This window comes from Lipophrys pholis (genome assembly GCF_963383615.2).
Source record: "Lipophrys pholis genome assembly, chromosome: 10".
Taxonomy (NCBI): domain Eukaryota; kingdom Metazoa; phylum Chordata; class Actinopteri; order Blenniiformes; family Blenniidae; genus Lipophrys; species Lipophrys pholis.
Genome location: NC_137640.1, coordinates 23292644 through 23313550, shown reverse-complemented (window position 1 = coordinate 23313550; position 20907 = coordinate 23292644). Strand labels below are relative to the sequence as shown.

At 41.0% G+C, this 20907-nt stretch overlaps 1 protein-coding gene across 3 annotated transcripts; it reads left to right on the top strand.

Annotated features, from left to right (window-relative positions):
* The first annotated feature begins 279 nt into the window (after nucleotides 1-279).
* On the top strand, nucleotides 280-19691 carry armc9 (armadillo repeat containing 9). 3 transcript variants are annotated; one of them, XM_080474056.1, is made up of 25 exons: nucleotides 280-464; nucleotides 684-843; nucleotides 941-1048; nucleotides 1395-1565; nucleotides 1826-1981; nucleotides 2071-2163; nucleotides 2438-2474; nucleotides 2690-2847; nucleotides 3129-3194; nucleotides 4997-5031; nucleotides 5148-5259; nucleotides 5455-5547; nucleotides 7178-7268; nucleotides 7653-7773; nucleotides 7903-8042; nucleotides 8261-8337; nucleotides 8751-8825; nucleotides 9223-9313; nucleotides 9603-9652; nucleotides 10460-10558; nucleotides 11566-11675; nucleotides 12384-12490; nucleotides 12642-12759; nucleotides 15845-15990; nucleotides 19004-19691. In XM_080474056.1, the coding sequence occupies exons 2-25, from the start codon at nucleotides 757-759 to the stop codon at nucleotides 19021-19023; spliced, it is 2361 nt and encodes a 786-aa protein (XP_080330182.1). In that variant the 5' UTR covers nucleotides 280-464; nucleotides 684-756; the 3' UTR covers nucleotides 19024-19691. The 3 variants fall into 3 exon arrangements, with proteins under 3 accessions (XP_080330182.1, XP_080330184.1, XP_080330183.1); XM_080474058.1 differs by having other exon boundaries at nucleotides 287-464; nucleotides 15848-15990; XM_080474057.1 differs by having other exon boundaries at nucleotides 372-464; nucleotides 2441-2474.
* The last annotated feature ends 1216 nt before the right edge of the window (nucleotides 19692-20907 follow it).

Here is a 20907-nt window from a genome sequence, read left to right as displayed (position 1 = left end):
TTATTAGTTGTACCAATCGTATTGTTGTTGTCATTATCAAAACAGCTTTGTCTGTAATTTAGCATTTATTATGACAATCTGTTTAGACTTTTAATTTTCAATATTAAAAAAAAAAATAGTTTCGGGTGTGTTGTAGTTCCTAAAACAACACCGTATTTTAAGGTTAATCAAATATATAACCTCCGGTTGAACATGGAAAAACACTATGTTTCGTCTATTTCGCAAGAGTACCTCGCCTATTTTGCGAAACTGGTGGCGCTGTTTGCGACATTTTCCTTTGCTTTCCGACCGGCGCTTCCTCCGTGGTTGCTAGGTGTGCTTTTAGCGTCCCGTGTTGCTGTTGCTAACTAATGTCCAGCTGGAGTACAATTTTTTTTTTTGTTGGTTTGTTGGTTTTTTTAATAAATAAATAATGCGCGTCTCAGATGTGGAATGGCGCGTTAAAAGGATTGCAGGTGAATAAGGTAAGGACAATCACGAAAGCCAGTTAGCCCGTCATTCAGTACTAGAGTAGCACACATTGGTGGACCGCAGTGGGGGTTAAAGTTACCCAAAATAAAGCAGTTCTGCAAAGTTGGCACGATATTCACAGATCCGTACTTTCTGGGCATCGATAACTCTTTGATTAAAACGTCATCGACGCACAAAACATGTGGGAGACTAATGTAGCGCCAATGGCGCAGTGGTTTATTATGATTGTGTGCAGGGATTATTATCTCCCGACCTCCTATCGTCTAAGAAGTTCTGGTCCTTAAGATGAGCTCCAGGGTGGAGGGCAGGATGGAGGGCAGGATGGAGGGCACCTTGGCCGTTGAAGCCGACATACTGGGGATGATAAAAGAGGTAAAGAAGCCATTAAACAGGGTAATGTTTACGTGCATGTGCATATATATATATATATATATATATATATATTTTGCTCACTCTTGTTTCTCTTCAGTACCTAAACTTTGAGGGGTATAACAGCACCGCTTCCAGTTTGGATGAGGAGTGCAAACGGAAAGGCAAACTTATCGCCAAGCTCAAAAGACATGTCAACGTGGTTAAGGTAAAATTATACACTTATTGATCGTTGTGTTTTCCTACAAGTCCCTTTTTCGTTTGCCGCAGCCAGCTCAATAAGTATCTAATATGTGTGGGGTTTAACAACTTGCTTTGTGGCGTAGCACAGTGTCAATGGTGGGGAATATTAAGTAAAAAAATAAGTCCAGATTGCCACTTCATCTGTTTGGGCTCCTTGTAAATTGTGAGAAAAATAAATAAAAAAATAAAATAAAGCAAGTTTTTTTTTTTTTTTAATTAAGTAACATTTGATATGGGAAAAAAAAAACGTGCAATTTTCTTTCTCCAGCTGATTTCTTTAAATGTGTTTTGGTTTTGCTTTTTGTCTCTAGACGAGTTTCCTTGACTGTTTTGATGATGGAGACCAAGGCACTTTCTTTAAACTGTGGGCAGAGCATATTCCTGTTCACATAACAGAGACACACGCGGATGCTCAAAGTCTGGACTTCTACCTCCATATCCACTTTACTGTCTATCCTCTGAGGATGAATACTGGTAAAGAGGTATGTACTGCACTCCATGTTGTTTTCTTGTTCTTGATGCACTTTTTCATAATGTCCACTGTGGGGCACTGTTGTGCTCAATTTCCTTTCTTCACCGTTGCACGTGATCCGGTCACCGTCAGTAACACATGTGCTGTTGTGAAGCAATGAATGGAGTATATGTACAGTATTTCTGTTTGTGGGTGGTGTCTTGGCCTCCCAGATCTCTTTTATCCATTTGAAACGACGATTTTCACTGAAAATCCCAAATCTGCCTGCAGAATGAAGCCGACTTTGAGGAGAGGATTTCAAGCCTCAAGAATTACTTCAAAACCCGAGGAGCAGTTTTAAGCAAGACTGCAGACTTTTTGCCCTATTACGCTTTGCCTTATGTGTCCGACCCCACTGCTCACCCCTTCTTCAAAGATCTCTTTGAGGTTCTTATATAATCATGAAATAAGTTAATCCCGAAACCAAAACTATCCCCGGGTTGCCTTTCAACAATGTTCCTTCCGCCTCTGTTCAGAAATCCTGGATGCCACAGTTGAAGGAACAGCTGGAGCAATTCCTGATGTCGGTGCTGAAACCTTTCAACACCCCAAGGTTGCTGACTTTATATGTATCCTTCTTATTGTGGCTTTGTCGGATGTCTCCGTGATATGCGGGTGTGTTGGTAAATGGGGCATTTTCTTGAATGCACGTATCCCTCCCTTGAAAAACAAGAATCATTTTTCTACTTACATTTGCGCAACGTTACACAGTGAATCGAGAATAACCAGGATTTTTCTTTTTTGGTCTTTAAGAGCGAGACTTGCTAAAGCATCACCCTGGAAAACAAGTTCATTTGAAAATGTTTACAGTGAATGCAATTGTGTTCTTTAACAAGCTGTAAGCAGAAGGAAGGTGGAAGGAGTACCAGGGGTACCAGAGGTAAATATGCACGTCAAATAATAATATGTTGTACAATGTGCTCATAGACTTTTGGGCCTTCAAAGGAAGTCGGATCTTTACACGTCTGTTGTTGCAATAACCTAAATAAGTTCTATATCTAAGTGTTGAGGTTGTTGTTGTTTTGTTTGTTTTATCCTAATGGTGCACATAGTAGTTTGTCTTTATCATGTGATCGTGTTTGTCCGACTGCACAGAGGACCTGCAGCAGCTCCAGCTCCAGTTGGCGGAAGCGAACAAGCGTGCCGGCGGCTATGCAGGGAGGTTCAGGACGATTCAGGCGGACTACTACAAGCTTATTGGAATCACGTCCGAGCTGGTCAAGGCGCTGGAAGCCACTGTCGCAGGGAAAATGGTAAAGTTCTGCTTGTCGGGGCGGCACAAACCGATACATCCTGCACAACAAGCCAGAGGAGTACACTCACACACAGATCAGATGGATGATTTGACGGAAACATCTACAAAGGGCAGTTGGTGGAAAATGTGTGTTTTTGAACGATGTAGTTTCATAACAGACTTTTATACTTTTGCCATTTCATAACACAAGAACTCTCAAAAGATAACTCTCTCCTTATCACCTGCTATATCATTAAACTCAAGGAGCGCACTGTTGTTGTTTTTTTGGTTTTTTTGTAGATCTCCCCGGACTACCTGCAAAGTCTTTGTGTTGGCCTGCGAAACAGCCAGTTGAAGCAGAGCATGGTACGAAACACTGACTTCGTCCATCCAGACCACAAACTCCTCTTTTCCCTCGCTGGCAGAACAATAACATCACAGGCCTCCAAGCAGGACGTTTTCTGTTAAAGTCAGTCGAACTGCACTTTTCTTTTCTTTTCTTTTCTTTGTTGACAAAGCTTTCAGTCCTTCAAACTGTAAGACGATTGTACCAGAGGTGAATTTTTGCTCCTCTTTGCATAATGGAGCCAGTTTAAGTGGTGCCGTTTCACTGCAGTGTGAGCGATCTGCAGCACGTCGTCACTGAACACAGAACATTTTAACGTTCACCCATTTACGCCTCTTTTGATGTGTCGCGTCAATTATTGTGGCCTGTATTCAAATCAATCTGAAATCACAGTGGTTTACAGAAAACACTGCTTGACACTCCTGCTTCCTGTCTGTGGCGTCTTTTTAGCTGAGTCAACTACTTTGTGTGTTTTTGCATGTGTGGCGTTTTAGTCCCCAAAGGAATATGATTCTAGGACTTCCCATGATAGCTATGTAAGTTTCGTATTTCACATCTACTTCGACACCAGTCACTCCCTAACTTGCTTGTGCCCCGCCGTGTCTCCTCGTCCTGCTCGTCTCGTTGTCTTCTTGTCTGTGCCGTCCACCGAAACGCACAATATACTTCACTTTGCATGGCCTAGTGTTCAGCCTGTATTCCTTGCCAATTCTCCGCGCTTCGTGTTTGAATGACTCTGTTTCCCAAGTCACTCAAAAGCCAAACGAGAGAATATTTCCGGTTCTCTTGTCTCAAAGATTAGTTATTGTTCTCACTCGTTTATCCATCGATTCACTGTCTTTTCTGTAATAATCCATTGGTTTCAGCTTCTCTCCTTAGGCCGAACACTGCAATATTAATTGAAATTGAAAGGGTTCAGCCAGACACCATGATATAACAATAATCCTTAACAGAGGGCAACATTTTATTATTTAAAAGCGTTTTATATGTAGTTTGGCATTTTGTGCACCAAGAGCTGGAAGATCACGCTCCACATTCCTTAAAAGTTTGGTTATAATATTTATCTGGAAATTAAAAGACGAGCAAGCTTACATCGTGTATAACAGCTTTAAAATCTTAAATACTTCTTAAATTCGTTATTCTTTTTGCCATGCAGGTCCACGAGTGTCGGATGTCACAAGGAAACATGTCTCATTGTTCTCGACCACGATTTAGTCCCATACGTTTGAGGAGAAAGGAATCTTTGGGAAATAATCCTGGTATCGCCGATCTCCTCCTTTTGCAGTGTAACTCACTGCTCACCAACGCAAAAAAATGTGGTCAGACGAGCTGATACCTCAGACGACACGGCTCACTCCCCTGACCTAATGCTGCCCCCCCCGCGCTATAAGTCCAAGTTCCTGGAATTCGGATTCGATTTTAGGACTCAAAATAATCTTTCAGCAGTTTTTACACAGACTGTACCATGTCTATGTCGGCCCCTGTTGGTTTTCTGCACGGGGGTTGGGAGATTTTAGCCTTTACAGATATTAACACGGCATTTTTTGGGGGGGGTAATTTACTGCATGGATGGTGGCACATACATGTCCCAATGTGCAGCATGTACCTTATGCATGTCCAGTAGACCAGCCTGTGTCTCATGTCTTCGTTATTACTGAGAGTTCAGCAATGAAAGAGCAAAGTAAGAAGTCCTACATTTTGTGTTTTGCACAGATAATGTAAGTCGGTCACCCATTTAAATGGAAACTTATCAAAACTTCAAACATTACTGTACTATAATTTGTTTTTTATTTGCGGGGGGGGGGGTTGTGCTTTCTTGCAGACGTCCTCCATCCTACAAGCCTTCGGAAAGCCACAGTAAGGCCTCTGTGTGTGTGTGTGTGGGGGGGGGGGGGGGGGGGGGGGGATAATTCAAAAGTGTGGAAGATGGCGTGATAAAATCCTGGATGACGTTTCGTCTTCATTCCCTTTAGGTTATCAATAGAGGCGCCGATGTTTCCCTCTTTAAACTATGTCAAACTAAAGGCGGATATGGTCGAAGGCGATCAAAGACGAGCATCGCTGTTGCTTCAGGCACTGGGCTGGGTGAGAATATCAAATCCCACTACTTAATCTGTGTATTTATCCCTTTTTAAAGAAGCAGTGTTGCATACATTTTTAAGAGTTTGACCTCAGCAGTCTCATTTTTGTTTGCTAAAGTGGCCCAGCTAATGGAGGCTGAAATCTATGATCAACGACGCCCGCGAGTTTCATAATTCTTCTTTGTCCTCTTGTTTTTAGAGGCTCACTCACTCACTCCCAGGTGACCAAAGAGAGGTGGTTCTTCAGGCCTACATCGGCAATGATCTGCTCGACGGCTACTCTGACAAGCAGGTGGGACGGTGGCGTTTCTTTTTATTGTAACGTGTCAGGATCTTCAACACTTTAGGTAAATGTTATATATAGTTTCAAGTTGGGTAATAGTTTTTTTTTTTTTTTTTGGGTTTTTAAGCTCCATTTCTCTCAATGAAAAAAAAACCCACGATTCCCTAAAATTATCCACACTGGCTAATTAATCCCATGGCTCTCGTTCGAGGCAGGATTGAGCTGATGAATTAGCAACTCTGCAAGGTGCACACCGGTTTCTTTCACACCACTGACTTTAATGACGAAGTAAACAACGAGCACAGGCTGGAGACAGACAAGACATTTCTGATGCCAGGCCCATGTTTTAATGCTTTTGTAATTCAATCCATTTCAATAGCCTACAACAATCCCACCCAATGTGGATTTAGTATTTTTATTATCATAATCAGTCCATTGAAGCATAGAATTAACATTTGACCTAGTTGCTGTCGTTTCATAGGACAAAGGTAAATATTCTCAGTCGTTTGCATTTATATTAATCAAGACTACTGCTCTGACGGCAGTCTTTCACCATTAAATATCGTAATAATTCTGAACTTGGACAAAAGATGGTGAACACATATTGATAGAACAGACATGTCATTTTGTTAAGACGACCTCAACTACTGCTGCCTTGATCGTTATACTGACAAATACTTCCCCATGCACAGATTTCTTGTGATGATATTTAATCCTGATCATCCAGAGCGTCTTTCAGATTATGTAGCATTCTCTCACACAATTTCTATCTTGACCAGAGGTCTGTACTACGAACCGTGATCCGCATATCCAGGATCTCTCCGTTTCCTGGGTTGACTGATCTAGACACGCGCGATCCCGATCACCGTTACTACGAAGCAGGTTATCAACTCACCAGTTCAACCCAGAGCTACGTGTGCGCGTTCACATGAAAGGGGCGGAGCTTGTGGCATCTGGGCAGTCACACACAGAGCAGTTATTCTCTGGGAATATGAAGAATTAAAACACATCCACCAGGCTAAAAGCAACACTGCTGCTGCAGCCAAAGCCAGAACATTCCCGACTTGTTAATGCGTGACTTTGTGAGATTATACCAAATTAATTCATCGGACAATATAAACCAAAGGCACGGCCCGCTGATCTCTCAATTTCACTTTATTACAGCAAAAACGTGTCGGGCAGAATTTCCTCACTGCTCTTCTTTTAGTTTGTATTTTTGAGGTGCACATTTTACGCGCAGTGCCGTAGGCGTCGTGCGCGCCGGGTGCCCATTAAACGCAGCTTTCGTTATGAAAGGTGCTCACTATTTTTTCACTATTTTTCAAGTTATACAAGTTACATTTTTTTACGAAAATAAATGACACAATAAAAATCTGTTTTGAATAATAGATGAATGTCTAACTTAAGTCTGTTTAATTTCAACTAGTTTTTAATCCTACAATGGTAATATGTTTGATTTTCCCACACGATGTAATTGTGATACATCATTATAATACAATGCTCGTGAGATGCCTGTCACTTTTTGAGCAAGGGATTGGAGGACCCCCCCCCCCCCACCCACCCACCCACCCGCTACGACCTTGAAACCCAAATGTCTTTGATCAAAATCTGCTCTTTCTTTTGTATCTTCTTAATGTAGAAAACTGTGGTTGGTTTGCTGACCTCGCCTAATGAGACCATCCGCGAGTACATCGTCCGTCTCATCAACGCATTTGCTTCCTTTGCAGATGGTAAGTTTGAAGCTATTTACCTTTGGGGTTTTTTTTTTATTTTGTTTTGTTTTGTTTAGTTTTTCAGTTTTGTTCAGTTTTTTAGTTTGTCATAGTTGTATTAATGTGCTTTTTTTTTCTTGTTAATCCATCAGTATTTCACATTGCGTCTTGGTCTGCCAAAATAAAATGTCATTTTAAATTCTATTATACTGTGTTGTTTTTGATGTTGTACCTAAATATGGATTGCAAATCGATTAAATGTTTTGCAGATGCCTATCTTTTCAATTCTAAAGTCACTATTTGTAACCTAAATGAAATCTGGTGAGTTTTTCATTGTTTGTTTGTTTTTGTTAACATACGTTTCCTCCTCACCTCCATCCAATGTCGTAACAATGTTTCCAGGTCGCGGTTACCTCTCCCAAATCCCCTCACTTCTGAAACTTCTGATGGAGGTACTCAAGACGGAGAAAAGCCCCTCGATTAAGGAGAAAGCGCTTATGGCCATACAAAAACTCAGCCTCAGGTACATTTTAAAAGGGTCGTTCAAAAAGTAATTTTGACGGACAAAACGTCTTTGTTTTGTAGAAGTTCGAATGAAACAAACTGAGGTCAGTTATCTGTTTAATCGTCAATAATGGCCGTGTCTTGGTAGGAGGAGCCAGCAGACTGCCATGATAGAAGATGACCTGATTAGCTGGCTGGTGGATGAGCTCCAGGACCCGGACTGCCTCAGTGACATCACTCTGGAGTACTCCGCTGCTTTACTTCTCAACCTGTGCCTGCGCACAAAAGGTACGCAGCGTGCCGAGAAGAAAGACCTTTTGGGAATAACCAACAGATCCAGTTAGAGCTTGATTATTATTTTCACACTGTTAAACAAGATGATAAAAATGTTGAAGAAAACCTCCCATCTGAAGTGTCAAAATATACGAGCCTCAACAGAAATGTAACATTTCTTGAGATTACAGGTGCTTTTTGTGTATATCTGAATTCTGTGCCTCTTTGTGTAGGGAAAAAGAAGTGTGCAGACGACGCCAAGCATGTGCTGAAGGTCCTGATTGACCTCCTGGGACACGAAAATCATCGGGTGCCCGACACATCCCTCAACATATTGACATGGATGCTATGTGCATAGTTAATAATATTTGAACACAGAACATATTCATTCATGTAGTGTGTTAGTGTATTGAAGCAAGGAGTTCAAGGTCTTTTGTACGCAACCCAAAAATCCTTTTTTAAATGCAATCGTTATAAAATTCCTAAAAACAAAAGCCACCATGGCGTAGAAATGGAAAACACCACCACAAAAAGAGATCTGGCGACATTTCGACAAGTCAGACGTTTCATCCAAAGACTGACATGTGCAACCATATGGCAATTAATAGTGTGCAAATGCATTCATCGTTGTGTTAGCTCTATACGCCTTCTCTGTTCATACAAGCTGTTTCCATTTGGCGTGAGATCATCTTGTGTGTGTAATTTGACCGTTTTTGTCCTCAGATCCGATCATTTGTAAATGGGACTTTGTACAGTATCTTCTGCGTTCCCTCTGTGCGAGAAGAGGCCAAAGAGATGGTGAGAGAGCAGATAGATGGTTGGATGTATCTTGCATGTTGTAATGGACATATCATTTTTAATTATGTCATGAAATGGTAAATATAGGGAGTGTGTGCTCTGGGCTGAATGTCCCACTTTTATAGAGTATAGTCTGACATCATTCAAATCTTCTTTCATTTAAAGACTCACAACTGGGATACTGTGATTAACAGCATTACTCCTGACTTCAGCTAAATGTCTTGTGTGTGTGTGTGTGTGTGTGTGTGTGTGTGTGTGTGTGTGTGTGTGTGTGTGTGTGTGTGTGTGTGTGTGTGTGTGTGTGTGTGTGTGTGTGTGTGTGTGTGGGTGTGTGGGTGTGTGGGTGTGTGGGTGGGTGGGTGGGTGGGTGGGTGTGTGTGTGTGTGTGTGTGAGCAGAGTTTTGAGGAGATTCTCCAATACTACATCCAAGAGGGAAATTCAAGCTTCAGCAGCCAGATCGGGTACATCATCAAACTACTGAAGTCTGGTTCGTAAATTCAATTCCAACAGAAATGTACTTACAAACTGGCTTTAATGCCATACGACCTGGTAGCTTGGTGCAATACTCTGCTGCATTTACAGTATTTACTTGATCATTTTCTATTTATTTAAATAGATCGTGCATCTTATGAAGCATTAATGTGTGTGTGTGTGTTCCTGTAATACCCTTATTTAAAATAAGTGTAAAAATAATAAGACATAAAAATGATTCTGTTTCATGAAAATGCACTGACATTTAATTTGCTTATTTACTGTTGTATTTTTTTCCCATGCAGCTAAGGAAGAGTATCCGGAGTCGGATGAAGAGGAAGGGGATGACAATGATGTATGTGCCTGTATCGGCCCTTTAGTATTTCAGTGTCTAAATGAGTGTATTTCTGAGCACAAGTAGAAAAAACATGAGCACTTATTATAACGAGGACACATTATATTTGACACATTTCTCAAAGCGGTAGATGCCAATCTCAGCGTGACACAGATATTGCGTGTCTCGACCTGTGCGTGTCTGCAGGGGTGATGGGCTTGAAAGATTATATTTGTGAGAAAGTGGGTTATCAAGATAAGGTATATGGTCGTAAGTTAAAGTGGGGATGACTCCTCTCTAATGGGTAGGTATTGTGTTATGTTCCCCTCAATGGTAGCGTAAGAATTCCTTCAGAGTGAGTTCCCCCTTCCTTCGCCTGTAATCTCTGGCTTAGTGCTTGTCGGAAGGTTTTATCCACTTACCATGCTTTGTTTTTCCCCTCTGAAGGAGCTCCTCAAGGGCAGACTACAGCGGCCCCGTGTACAAAACATGTTGTTTCACCTAATATACACAGTCCCATTAAGCATTTAAAGTAGTGAGTATTCAAACAAATCATCCACAGCCAAAGTAAACTCATTCACAATGGTTTTTTTTTCATGACCTCTTTAGAGAAGGTTTTTTTTTTTAATGTTCAAAGAAGTCCTTGTAAAGTTGCAGTGGTCATGATGTCAGCTGTGTTGACTTTATTTTTCCAAGATTTGCTGAAAGACAGGAAGTATTGATACAGTAGGTCACTGGTGTTCAGGATTTCTTCCACTTTATGTCGATCCTAATCATGCGACTTCATCCGACTTATTTCTTTCACTTTATTATCGCTTTGCACGACAGGAAGATTTGTTGGAGAAGGACCTCGACAAAGACGAACTCCTCCAGCCACAGCCGGGGGAATTGTCCGGGGAGAGTCTTCTCACCACTGAGTACTTGGGAGTAAGAGCAAAACGCACTCGATGTACGGCTGAAATGAGCAGGGAGCTCAGTGGGCACCGAGATCGACCCTCTCTGCTATATACGCAGCATTGTCGTCCACAACTGGGCTGCTGCTTTATCACTAAGGTCTGATAAATAAGAGGCAGGTAACGATGCAGCCACAAAAGGAAACGACGACGAGGAAGAAGGGAAATAAAAATGTTTATATCATCGTGAATAGGCACCTGCCACTGTGATGATATATACTGAGAGTAGAGATTCTTCAGATTATGTGTCTGCGTTTTTCAATATTCCCGTATTGAAGCCATGTTAAAGAATTTTATTTTTTTTTAAGTTCAAACTTGTATTTGTGCCTCTTTAACTCTCCGTGTATTAAAGGAGCTTACAAATTGGCTTTTTTTTCTCAAAACGGTAAAATAATCTACCGACAAACCCCTGAATGGTGAACGAAAACATCTGGACTGATGTTTTCTGGTTATCCTGGAAAGTGAAAGTTCCCTTGCTTAGAAGAATATTGTCATTGACCAGTAGTGGAAATCGGTCATGTTGCTGTACATATTGCAAAGTATAATAATTACAAAGGAAATATTCACTTAAACTCTTCAGTAAAAGTTCAAGCTGATAGCCCAGTGATGCAGCAGTGAAAGCGTCCTACCTTTTTTGCCGCAAAGTAACGTTGGCATCAGAGCCATACTGTCATCAGCATGAATTTCGAAGAGATTTCTAAAGGCACGGAGTTGAGCTGCGAAATTCAAAATGACGATATGAACTGCAAATGGAAAACATGTCATTGTAGTTTGCACCCAAAACAACTGAATACAGAATCTAAGGTTTATCAGATTTTGTTTTAAAAAAAAAAAAAAGTTCACTATAGAGTCTATCTAGGTTAATACATGACAGCTGCCTAAAGCTGACCTAAAAATCCAGATTGTCCTTTTTTTTCTTTTGTATTGTATTCATTTTTACTTGATTATTAAAATTAACATGAGGTGTCTGTGTTTGTGTAGATCATGACCAACATGACAACAATGAAAAGGAACTCCCACATCCCGCACCGGCAAAGTCTTGATGAGCCCCTCCAGAGACCGGTCACACCGAACTGTAATGTCAGAACAAGGTAAGTTAAACACGCACATTGTCAGGAAGTGTCCTTTTTTTTTTTTTTTTTTTTAAATCTAACACTCGGTGTGACTTGGAATTGTTTTCAGATTTTCTGCTCAAATTAATGTGAGTTGTAAAAATATACAATAAATATTATTGATCCAAATTGCACAAATCTATATTAAAGACACCGAGATATGAGCTCCTCTTGTCGCAGTGCAGATCACTTTACCGCGGCTATAGGTCATAATGACAATGATTCTACTGCCTCTTTTGTTCAGCTACTTGTATAATGAAGTTTTTCTCCCGGGTTTGAAACTGGCGCACTCGGTCAAAGCAAGAATGGATTCAGTTAGTCACCGATTATTAGAAACACTAGGATTGTGAAGGAGTGAGTGTGAGGCAGGAGGCGACTGAAAGTGGAATCACTCAGTTCTGAAAGTGGATCATCGTCTACGCAGACTATTTTGTTGGCTTTTTAAGAGTAATGAATATCACAGGTACGAGTTGTCCTTTACACAGCCTGCACAACAACATAAGAGCATGCACTCCTGCAAGTCATTGATGAAATTGTGTTATGTATAAAACATTTTAAAAAACGACGACGCCATTGGCATTTATTTACATGGAAAGTTTCTATGGTTATGGATTAATGGACGACCATGACAAAAGGCTTCCAGTAGTTTTGAAATGTCTTATTGATATCATTAAAATGCTCGAGCAGACAAAGGAGCAAGGAAAGAAGTCCACCCCCTTCCCCGAACAACTCCAGACTGAGTACGCCGATGGGCAGTCGGCCCGGCACTGCCGACTCCCTCTGTCCAACCATCGGTGGGTCGTTTACCGTTTAATAGTTTCATTCATTACAATGTGCTTATGGAGGCAGACGGTGCTTTTGATGTCACCGCTGATGAATACTGGACACAAATGATGAATGACACCCTTATTTCAATCTCTTCCTTCGTAAATGTACACAAACAAGACGAAGACATACGAGCAGACTCTAAGTGCGGCCGGCTGTCCCGGGAGTCCGTGTTGGACAGAACATTTGAAGTTGGAACCATGAATGCTAAGGAGGCATCTAGTGAGCGATGCACGAGGTAAACGGACACACGTTTCAACTGTACATTCACATATACGTCACGCAGAGTGGAGTGTGTTTTTATTAATTACTGTTATGTTTGATTAGCTAAAATGACATTTTGGAGTGTAATTCTCTGTGTTTTATGTTGATGTGAAATAGTTTGAGGTCTGAGATGCAAAGCGGATGCCAGAGAATATTAGTTCCTGCTGAAATACAAATTAAACATTCAACATAGTTCAAGCCTTAAACTTTACATTGTTGGATTTGACACTCATTGCAAGCATGGAGTTTTATTTCTTTGATTTCTCGTGTGCGCGCGCAAGTGGTATTTCTCCCAATTCTCTGTGACTGAGCGGATGAGATTTCCAAAGTCATCGTAACTCAGGCTCTTCTAGCGGTGTGATCGACACGCAGGAAAATCCCTCCAAGCCCAGTGTGGAAACACTTTAAGGTCATGTGCATTCAGAAGTTTAGAGAAGGTCATATTAAAATCATCTGTTATAGTACATTTTGGGTTCATCCTGAAATTTCACCCAAAAGCTGAATAAAAACTCTTTTTTGAGTAGTGTATGGAAAAACAGGAATCATTTTTTGAACTGCAAGGCCCACATATGGTCGTCCAATATCGGTGGATTTCTTTACCCACCGAAGTTGGATCATTAGTTGTTTGAGTGGCATTATGTGAAATATATTGTAAAATGAAGAAGTTCTGAATGTTCACTGCTCAGACAAAAAGAGATAATCTGAGCGATACGTTTTTGTTTGGGTTTTTTTGTCTCTGCCTGCTGCCAGTCGGACAAACCTTTCCCACTGAGATGGATGTTCAGCAACATTTAAACTAAATTGGATAAATCTGCTCCATTGCCAGCATAAACAGGGACCGTGCTCATTTAGTATCAAAGTGTGCAGGCAAATTCTGTCAAACTTTGGGATAAATCTTCATTGCTCATCTTTTTAGTGACCCAGCGGTTCTTCTGAGGTCACTGGCACTTGATCTTATACATGCAGTATAGGCGAACCTCTATCAGTGATTTTAAAACGGATTTCTTGGCAACAAGAACTGTTTGAAGAAGGGGGAAAAAAAATAAAAAGGGTGTTGTTTGTTTCATTCCTTCTTTTTAAAGAATGTAGTCACTGAGGCCATACCCTGAAAAACAAATAACACATTATTGCTAATGAAGTGACGGGATGCTTTTAGAGATGGGCAGTATGAAGCCAACTTATAAAAGCCGCCTGTGGTACCTCCATTTGAGCTTCTTTCACACTGGCTGCAGGCTCAAAGCACGGCAGTTACTGCGTGATTTATTCTAAAAGGGACTGGATCAAAGTGTGAAGGTTGTTGATGGATGGTGAAAACCAAACACTATGATTAAAGGTTCCCGTAAAAACCCTGAGATGTGTACCGGTGCAAGTGTGTGTGTCGATGGAGGGAGCTGGCAGGAGAGTTTCTCCACACCGATGGGTGACTCAGCACCGCCAAGCTGGCCTGTGAGATTGTGACATGCGTTTAAACAAGCAGTGTCCACAAAGAGGCTCATTCAATCAAACCTCCCGTGCTTCTTCCCTCCTTTTAAATCTCAGAGGAACTTGACTCCCGAGCCCCCCCCCCCCTCCGGCCAGAAACCTTTAAAAAATACACATCTATATTACAACTCTCTGGACTTTAGTAGCCTCAATTCACCCTGGACTGGAATGACTTTTGAATAGGATCTTGGCAACAAAGCAATTTGCCAGCGTGTCACTGATTTCAGACCAACACCTCTGTAACTCTTGAGTCTGAAACAAAGAACTGATGGCCAGTCGGGTCTTTTCTTTTCAGATTATTATTTTGACTTCAGATGTCTTAAGTCAGCTTTTCTTCCGTCGCTCCCAGCATCCTGGGCTGGATTTTTGAGAACCAAAGACAATTGATGCCGCATGTATGCCAATTCAAACTGTCCGGCCCTAAAAGGGCTCTGCAGAGTGCCCCCACTTATGTTCTCAGAAATACAATCACGGTTTGTAACACCCGGTTATCCCAGATGTTATCGGCGATGTTGGAGCCGACGCGACTGCTCAGGGAAGAAACGGGACTGAAATCCATCCATTTGATATGGTATAGGATCGCTCTACAGGATGTAGGTCATTTGGCTCCCACCTGATAAGAACATTAGTGGAGTCTGGATCGTCACTGACTGGAGGCAGAAGAGCTGTTGTGATCCTTTTTCTCAAGACTCACAATTATGACTAAGCATTGACATTGACTGAGAACTTTCTCCCTTTTTTATTAGTCTCATTTATCCGTATTGCTTCACACTTTATAATCGCCTTTCCTCGTGCATTTGTTCAGTCGGGAACAAGCAATTATTTTACTGTTTTGAAAATGAACACAATGAGTAAGTAGTAGTATTGTCATTGCTTGGACAAAAGAAAAAAGCTAATATACTTAAAGCAGTTTGTTTCGTTGTGTCTGGTGTTTTAAGAGTGTGTACGTCCTTCCAGAGAGCGGCAGGAAGAACAGGTGTACTTATTCTTTTATTTTTTATCATTAAAATACCGGTGGCCTTGATACGCTACTCCCCTTCATGCCCGCAGCGACTCTGGCTGGTTTTCAATTCAAGACAATGTATTCTTGCAAGGACACGGTCTTCTCAATATTCAGAGGACTGATATTCTGAAGTCTGTATAGTCTGTTGACTGAAGCTAAAAAAAAGAAATTAAAAAAATTGTCTTTATGGCTTTTCCAGCCCCACAATTATACTGCAAAACAGCACATCAGTCGCTTTAGACCTGTAGTGTAAAATTCTGCTTTTCTTCTTGACAACAGTTTTTTTTATCATACAAATTTAAGTGTATTAGTGATTCTTTTTTTTTTTTAATTGTGTTTGAGTAAAAAGCCAATACTGACACTTTTGTTGTCCAGAACACAAGAATGAAATATTTAATTTAAGAATCCCATGTAAATCTTTGGATATGGGGAGCTACAATTGTTGTTGTTTTTTTTTTTTTTTTGGTTTCGGTTTTAATATTTTTCCTTCATGCAAATACATTGGCAGTGATGTTGTCAGAGAAAGCAACTTTTTCCCATTTCTTTCTATTTTTTTTGTTTTTCCTCCTCTCAGTAGTCGCGAATACTCTTCTGGATTTGCAAAAAGACCCAAGATTCCCCGGACACCTGATGACCTCACGGATCTGACGCCCAACGTTTCGCAGAAGGACCCAAAGCTGAGCAGCAAGGCGGCTCTGCCAGACACAAGGAGAAACACAAGTAAGCATACAGTGACGATACAAACCACAGACGCCAAACAATATTCTGTCTACATTGTTCTAATCACATTTTTTTTCCCCTTACCTATTATACATATACGAGTATACATTTTGAATTAAATATGTAGAACGTGGTGAAAGTACAGAGCATGTTAACGCTGTTAGAAAATAAACTGGAAATCTAATTTAAAAGAACAAAAAAAAACTTTATTCAACTTATGCAAGATTCCTTCTATAATTCTAATATCTGTAGTGTTTTATAAATATAGATTGCACACCGATTTCAGGGTACTGTTACCAGTTGGAGCTGGCATTGGTGACCAATTGAACTCATAATACTAAATAGGTCTGAGAAAGGAAAACTGTTGAGACGGATAACTTCTGAGAACGTGCCGAAATTCACATAAAGATTCCCCGGAGCCCAAATTACATAAAGAAATATTTGCACTTTAAATGCGAGAGTCCTACTCTCCACGCTAATGTATCATTAGCACTTTATTAAATTTACATTTTCTTCATTCTTTGAGTAGACCTGAATCTTTTTGTCATCATGTCATTCTTCTACTGTATTTTCCTTTTGCCACTTCCTCTCCCTTTCAACTAACGTCTTTACCAGTGTCTTTCATCATAAATGTTTCCTCGAACTCATTGACTCTGAGGTTCAGCGAATTGTGGCTGATTGAATGAACAAAGACTATTTCTCATTATCTGAAAACTGCATTTTCAATTTGTGCCTCGTACAAATCTTTCACCTTCTCAACATTGCCAGAGAAAATACAAAGCAAAGGATGTCTTGCACTACAAAGAGGTAAAGACAAAACAATTATTCCCACCTTCCTCTTACATGGAGAAGAGGACTTTGAGTCTAAGTTAGTTGGTTGAGTTGGACCTCACTTTTCATTGGCACTAAGGAATCACTGCACTTCTAACATAACGTTGAGCACTTCGTCAACATTTTCATGCAGTTAGAATGAGATATTTTATTTCACGACATGGTAGAAGCTTATGGTCTTGTTATTCATCATAACTGCAAGAACGACAAGAACGGCTGACGACGACAATGGCAGCGTACGTGGACACAGTAGCTCGGCCTCTCAGTCATTTCTTTTCAGTGGTTGTTACCATAACCATAAAAAGCAATTCCTCTTCAAAAGACTTTGTTCCACCCAACCGGTTTATATTTATTTGCTGTCAACTTCACATGTTACGTATACAACTTGAGTCATTGCAGGGAAGCTCTGGCGCTCTTAGTTTGAAGATAGCATCTCTCGATGCTCTCATGCGTCTTAATTGCATTTGATGAGCGATTACCTCCGGCTCTTACGTTGGGTGGCCTTACCATAAAGCTTGTAATAGCGCCTAATGGTCACTCAAAACCGCCACATCCTCCCGTGTGGGACTTTTGAGGTCTGGCAAGTGTCTAACGTCTATTGATTTATAAGGAGGGTCACTTAATCATTGCTTGTCTTAAAGGGCAATGAGCAGCAACGCATGGCACAGCAGCCGGCATGACTTTTATTTGTGAGTTCTCTGTTTTTTATTGGCGTGTTCAAAGAGTTTTCATTTGTAGATTTTGTTGTCGTTTGCTTTTTGATTACTCCTCAGTAGGTTTTGCTTTCTATCAAGTGCCATTTTGTAGTTTTATTCACTGCTTGGCCGAGCGGACCTGAAGGGGGAGAGAGCATCAAACAGCAAAGCAAGGTGTAGCCCCCTTAGGCCCAGAATTTGGAATATGCCGTGACTGCACCGAGCTGCGTTCCTTGGCTAAGGGGAGATAGAGGAGGCATTTGTGTAGCCGCCTGGGCCACCCACTGAGCCAGTACAAATGAGTAGAGGAGCTGCTGCGATTCCGCCACGTTGAGGGGACGGAAAATGCTGCCTTATCCCCGGTTAAGTCGGGTCGAGCTCAGTGACTTCAAAGTGATGACAGATGCGCCTTGTGTTGCCATGCGGCCAGCGAAGGTGTAGGAAGTGTTGCCGTATCTTTCAGGAAAGTTGCTCAAAGTTGCGCAAAAGTCAGTTTTGAATCTGAAGCTGGTTAAAAAAAGAATTTTCATACAGGAGCAGTCAGAGATTTCTGACCCCCGCCAAGGATAGACATGGACTCAGGGAAATGACACATATTCCACATCCAGATCAACTGCCTTTATTCATTTATTTAATTCGGTGGTCGCGTGGTTTTATTTCATCATTTGAAAGAACACAAGATAAGACCATATATTGCAAAATGAAAATGTTCTATTCTAACAATTATTTTGATCCGGATAACCACCACAATTTTAATGGGTTCTTCCTATAATCAAAATGCACCTGTGTACCAATTTCTATGAAGATCCGCTCATTAGTTTTTTAGATATCTTGTTTAACAGACAAATAAACACAGATGATCTTGCAACCTCCTTGCCAGAAGTAAAGACTTGAACAGAGGCATCTAAAAGATGGAATATTTAAAGCTTTGTAGGTTCACACAAGTATTTTTCACTGAAGTGGAAGTAAAGATATGTTGGAATAAAATCCACACGGCAAGTCAATCTCTTAATTCTCACCAAAACCCCTGCAATGTCGAGTGACATTGTGCAACCAGCCTCTGACACTGCAGCCAAGACCTGAGAGATCTCGTGCAGACCAAGTTATATATCAAGCAAGGCGAGGAAAAGACTTAATATCCGGAATTTAGAAGTTGGTTGCTAGAAAGAATTTAAAAATAAATGCATTCTCATATATAGAAATCAAAGGTTTGGGTTTCAACGTGTCTAATAGAATTGTGATTAAGAATATGTGGTCATGTACTGATCCAATATTTGACCTGGCTCACAGGATTTTTACAATTAATTCCTTTTTATTTTGAAATATGAATATGGACACATTTATAAGCTAAAATCTTTTATTAATGTGGTTGGGAATATGACATAAGGCATTTTGTTTTGATTTTATTGATGCGTTTTGAAGAGTCTTATCACCTAATTTATTTATTTTTACCCCCTTTATCACTCCACCCTCCTCCTCCGCCCCAGCCCCCACCCCTCCCCTCTAGTCTCCGCCTGTCTCTTGCCAGGCCGGCCGAGAGGACATGAAGAGTGAGCTGTCACCGTGGGGTAGCACTATCTCCCCACAAGCATCGGGCTTCCTGTAACATCATCCCCCCAGGTTGTGATTAGGGTCAGGCCAACGGGATCAGCGGCAACAGGAGGAGCAGGGGAGGGTGGAACAATGTGTGGGATTGTGATTGTGAGGGGTGTTTTTTTTTTTTTTTTCTTGTTGTTTCTTTTTTCACCCCTTTAGCTTCAGCACAGATTGTTTCTGTAACATAACAAGTCATACAATAATGAGAAGCCTCAACCATGCAAACATTTGCACCATGGAGCCTCATCAAGCCTCAATGTTGGACAGTCTATTTGTATTGTATTTATTTTCAGTTTTGTGTTTGTTTTTTGCTTCCAATCAAGGTGACAGCACATATAACCAGTACTTTTCTGTTGGTCCTCATTGTCTAATTAACTACTATGAAAGTGCTTTGTTTTCTAGGTTTTTGCCGGTCCTTTTTCTATGCCCACATATCACTGTTACGCAATTCAGTTGATCACAAAGCAGAACTTCATGAGCCACTTCACTTGGTGAACGAGGTTCACGTAGGTTCTCGTAATACAAATAAAGTTATTGTGCGGTGTTAATATTTAACAGTGGCCACACTGATTCGATGATATCAAGGTCTCATAACATTCCTCAATGCAATTTTGGCACCTAACAGGTACGAGGTCTGCAAAGCCTCTTGGTTTCTTTGGCTATAATCCAACGGTATATAGTTGCGTCTTTTAAAATTTATTCTGAATTAATAAGTTATTCTGATTCGGAACGGCTCACGGAACATTTTTGGCCGAGCAGCTCTTGGTAAATGTCACATGTTGTCCTTAGAGGAATGACATATCCAGCAATTAGTATTGTGGACACCAACCAGCGAGGAGCAGCACAATGTGAGGAAACAGGCCGCACATGACGGACTGACGCACTTGCTGCCAGGTGGCCATGTAACCCCCGAGCCTGAGTTGTGGTGGTACTGTCCAGCTGTAACGGCAGCGGAGAGGAAGCTGCTGCTTTCTATCAAAACAAGTTCGGATAGACACCAGAGCTGGAGCGAAGAGATACGGAAAAGTATCGAAAGTAACTGCACCAAGACAGCATTTGTGTCTAACTCAATTGTTTTGTATTTATCTCCGTGTTTTCTTCTAGAAGTTCCCTGTCAAATGATCTTGAGACATTATTCCTTTTAGTTTTGAGTTCGCAAAATTAAACCTCCTCCTCAGGAGTCCTATGCGTCATTGCCATCACCGGCACCCTTTTTTAGTTTGTGTTTATCAGTCGTCGGCAATGTGCACAACTGATAAAAGGTGACGCCAAGCAAGAAGAGACAGTGTTTCGGCGACCGTGTCTCCTGAACCTCCTGTTTCCTCTTGTCTGGTCCCTTTGAACAGAATAGAAAGAAGTCGACCCCCACAACTCTACTTTTGTCGTAAACACCTGAGGATCAGTCTTTCTTTTAAGGCTGTGCGTGTGGTAGTTTTTATATCAAACAGTGGGACAAATAAATAATAAAAATTTAAAAAGAAAATAGAACTTGGTACATATTGACAGAAACATGCTTGATAGAGCTTTGAGAATTTTCAAACACATTACCCCAAAAGGTCAGTGCAATTCAAACAGCCACGAAGCTGAAGGTTATTTGGATTTTGCCTTTTTAGATCTTTGACCTTCTCAGGAATGTCCTCACAAACTACCCATTAACCTTCAGCATGACAACGCTTACATTTTCTTCCCCTTATTGTGTGTGTGTGTGTGTGTGTGTGTGTGTGTGTGTGTGTGTGTGTGTGTGTGTGTGTGTGTGTGTGTGTGTGTGTGTGTGTGTGTGTGTGTGTGTGTGTGT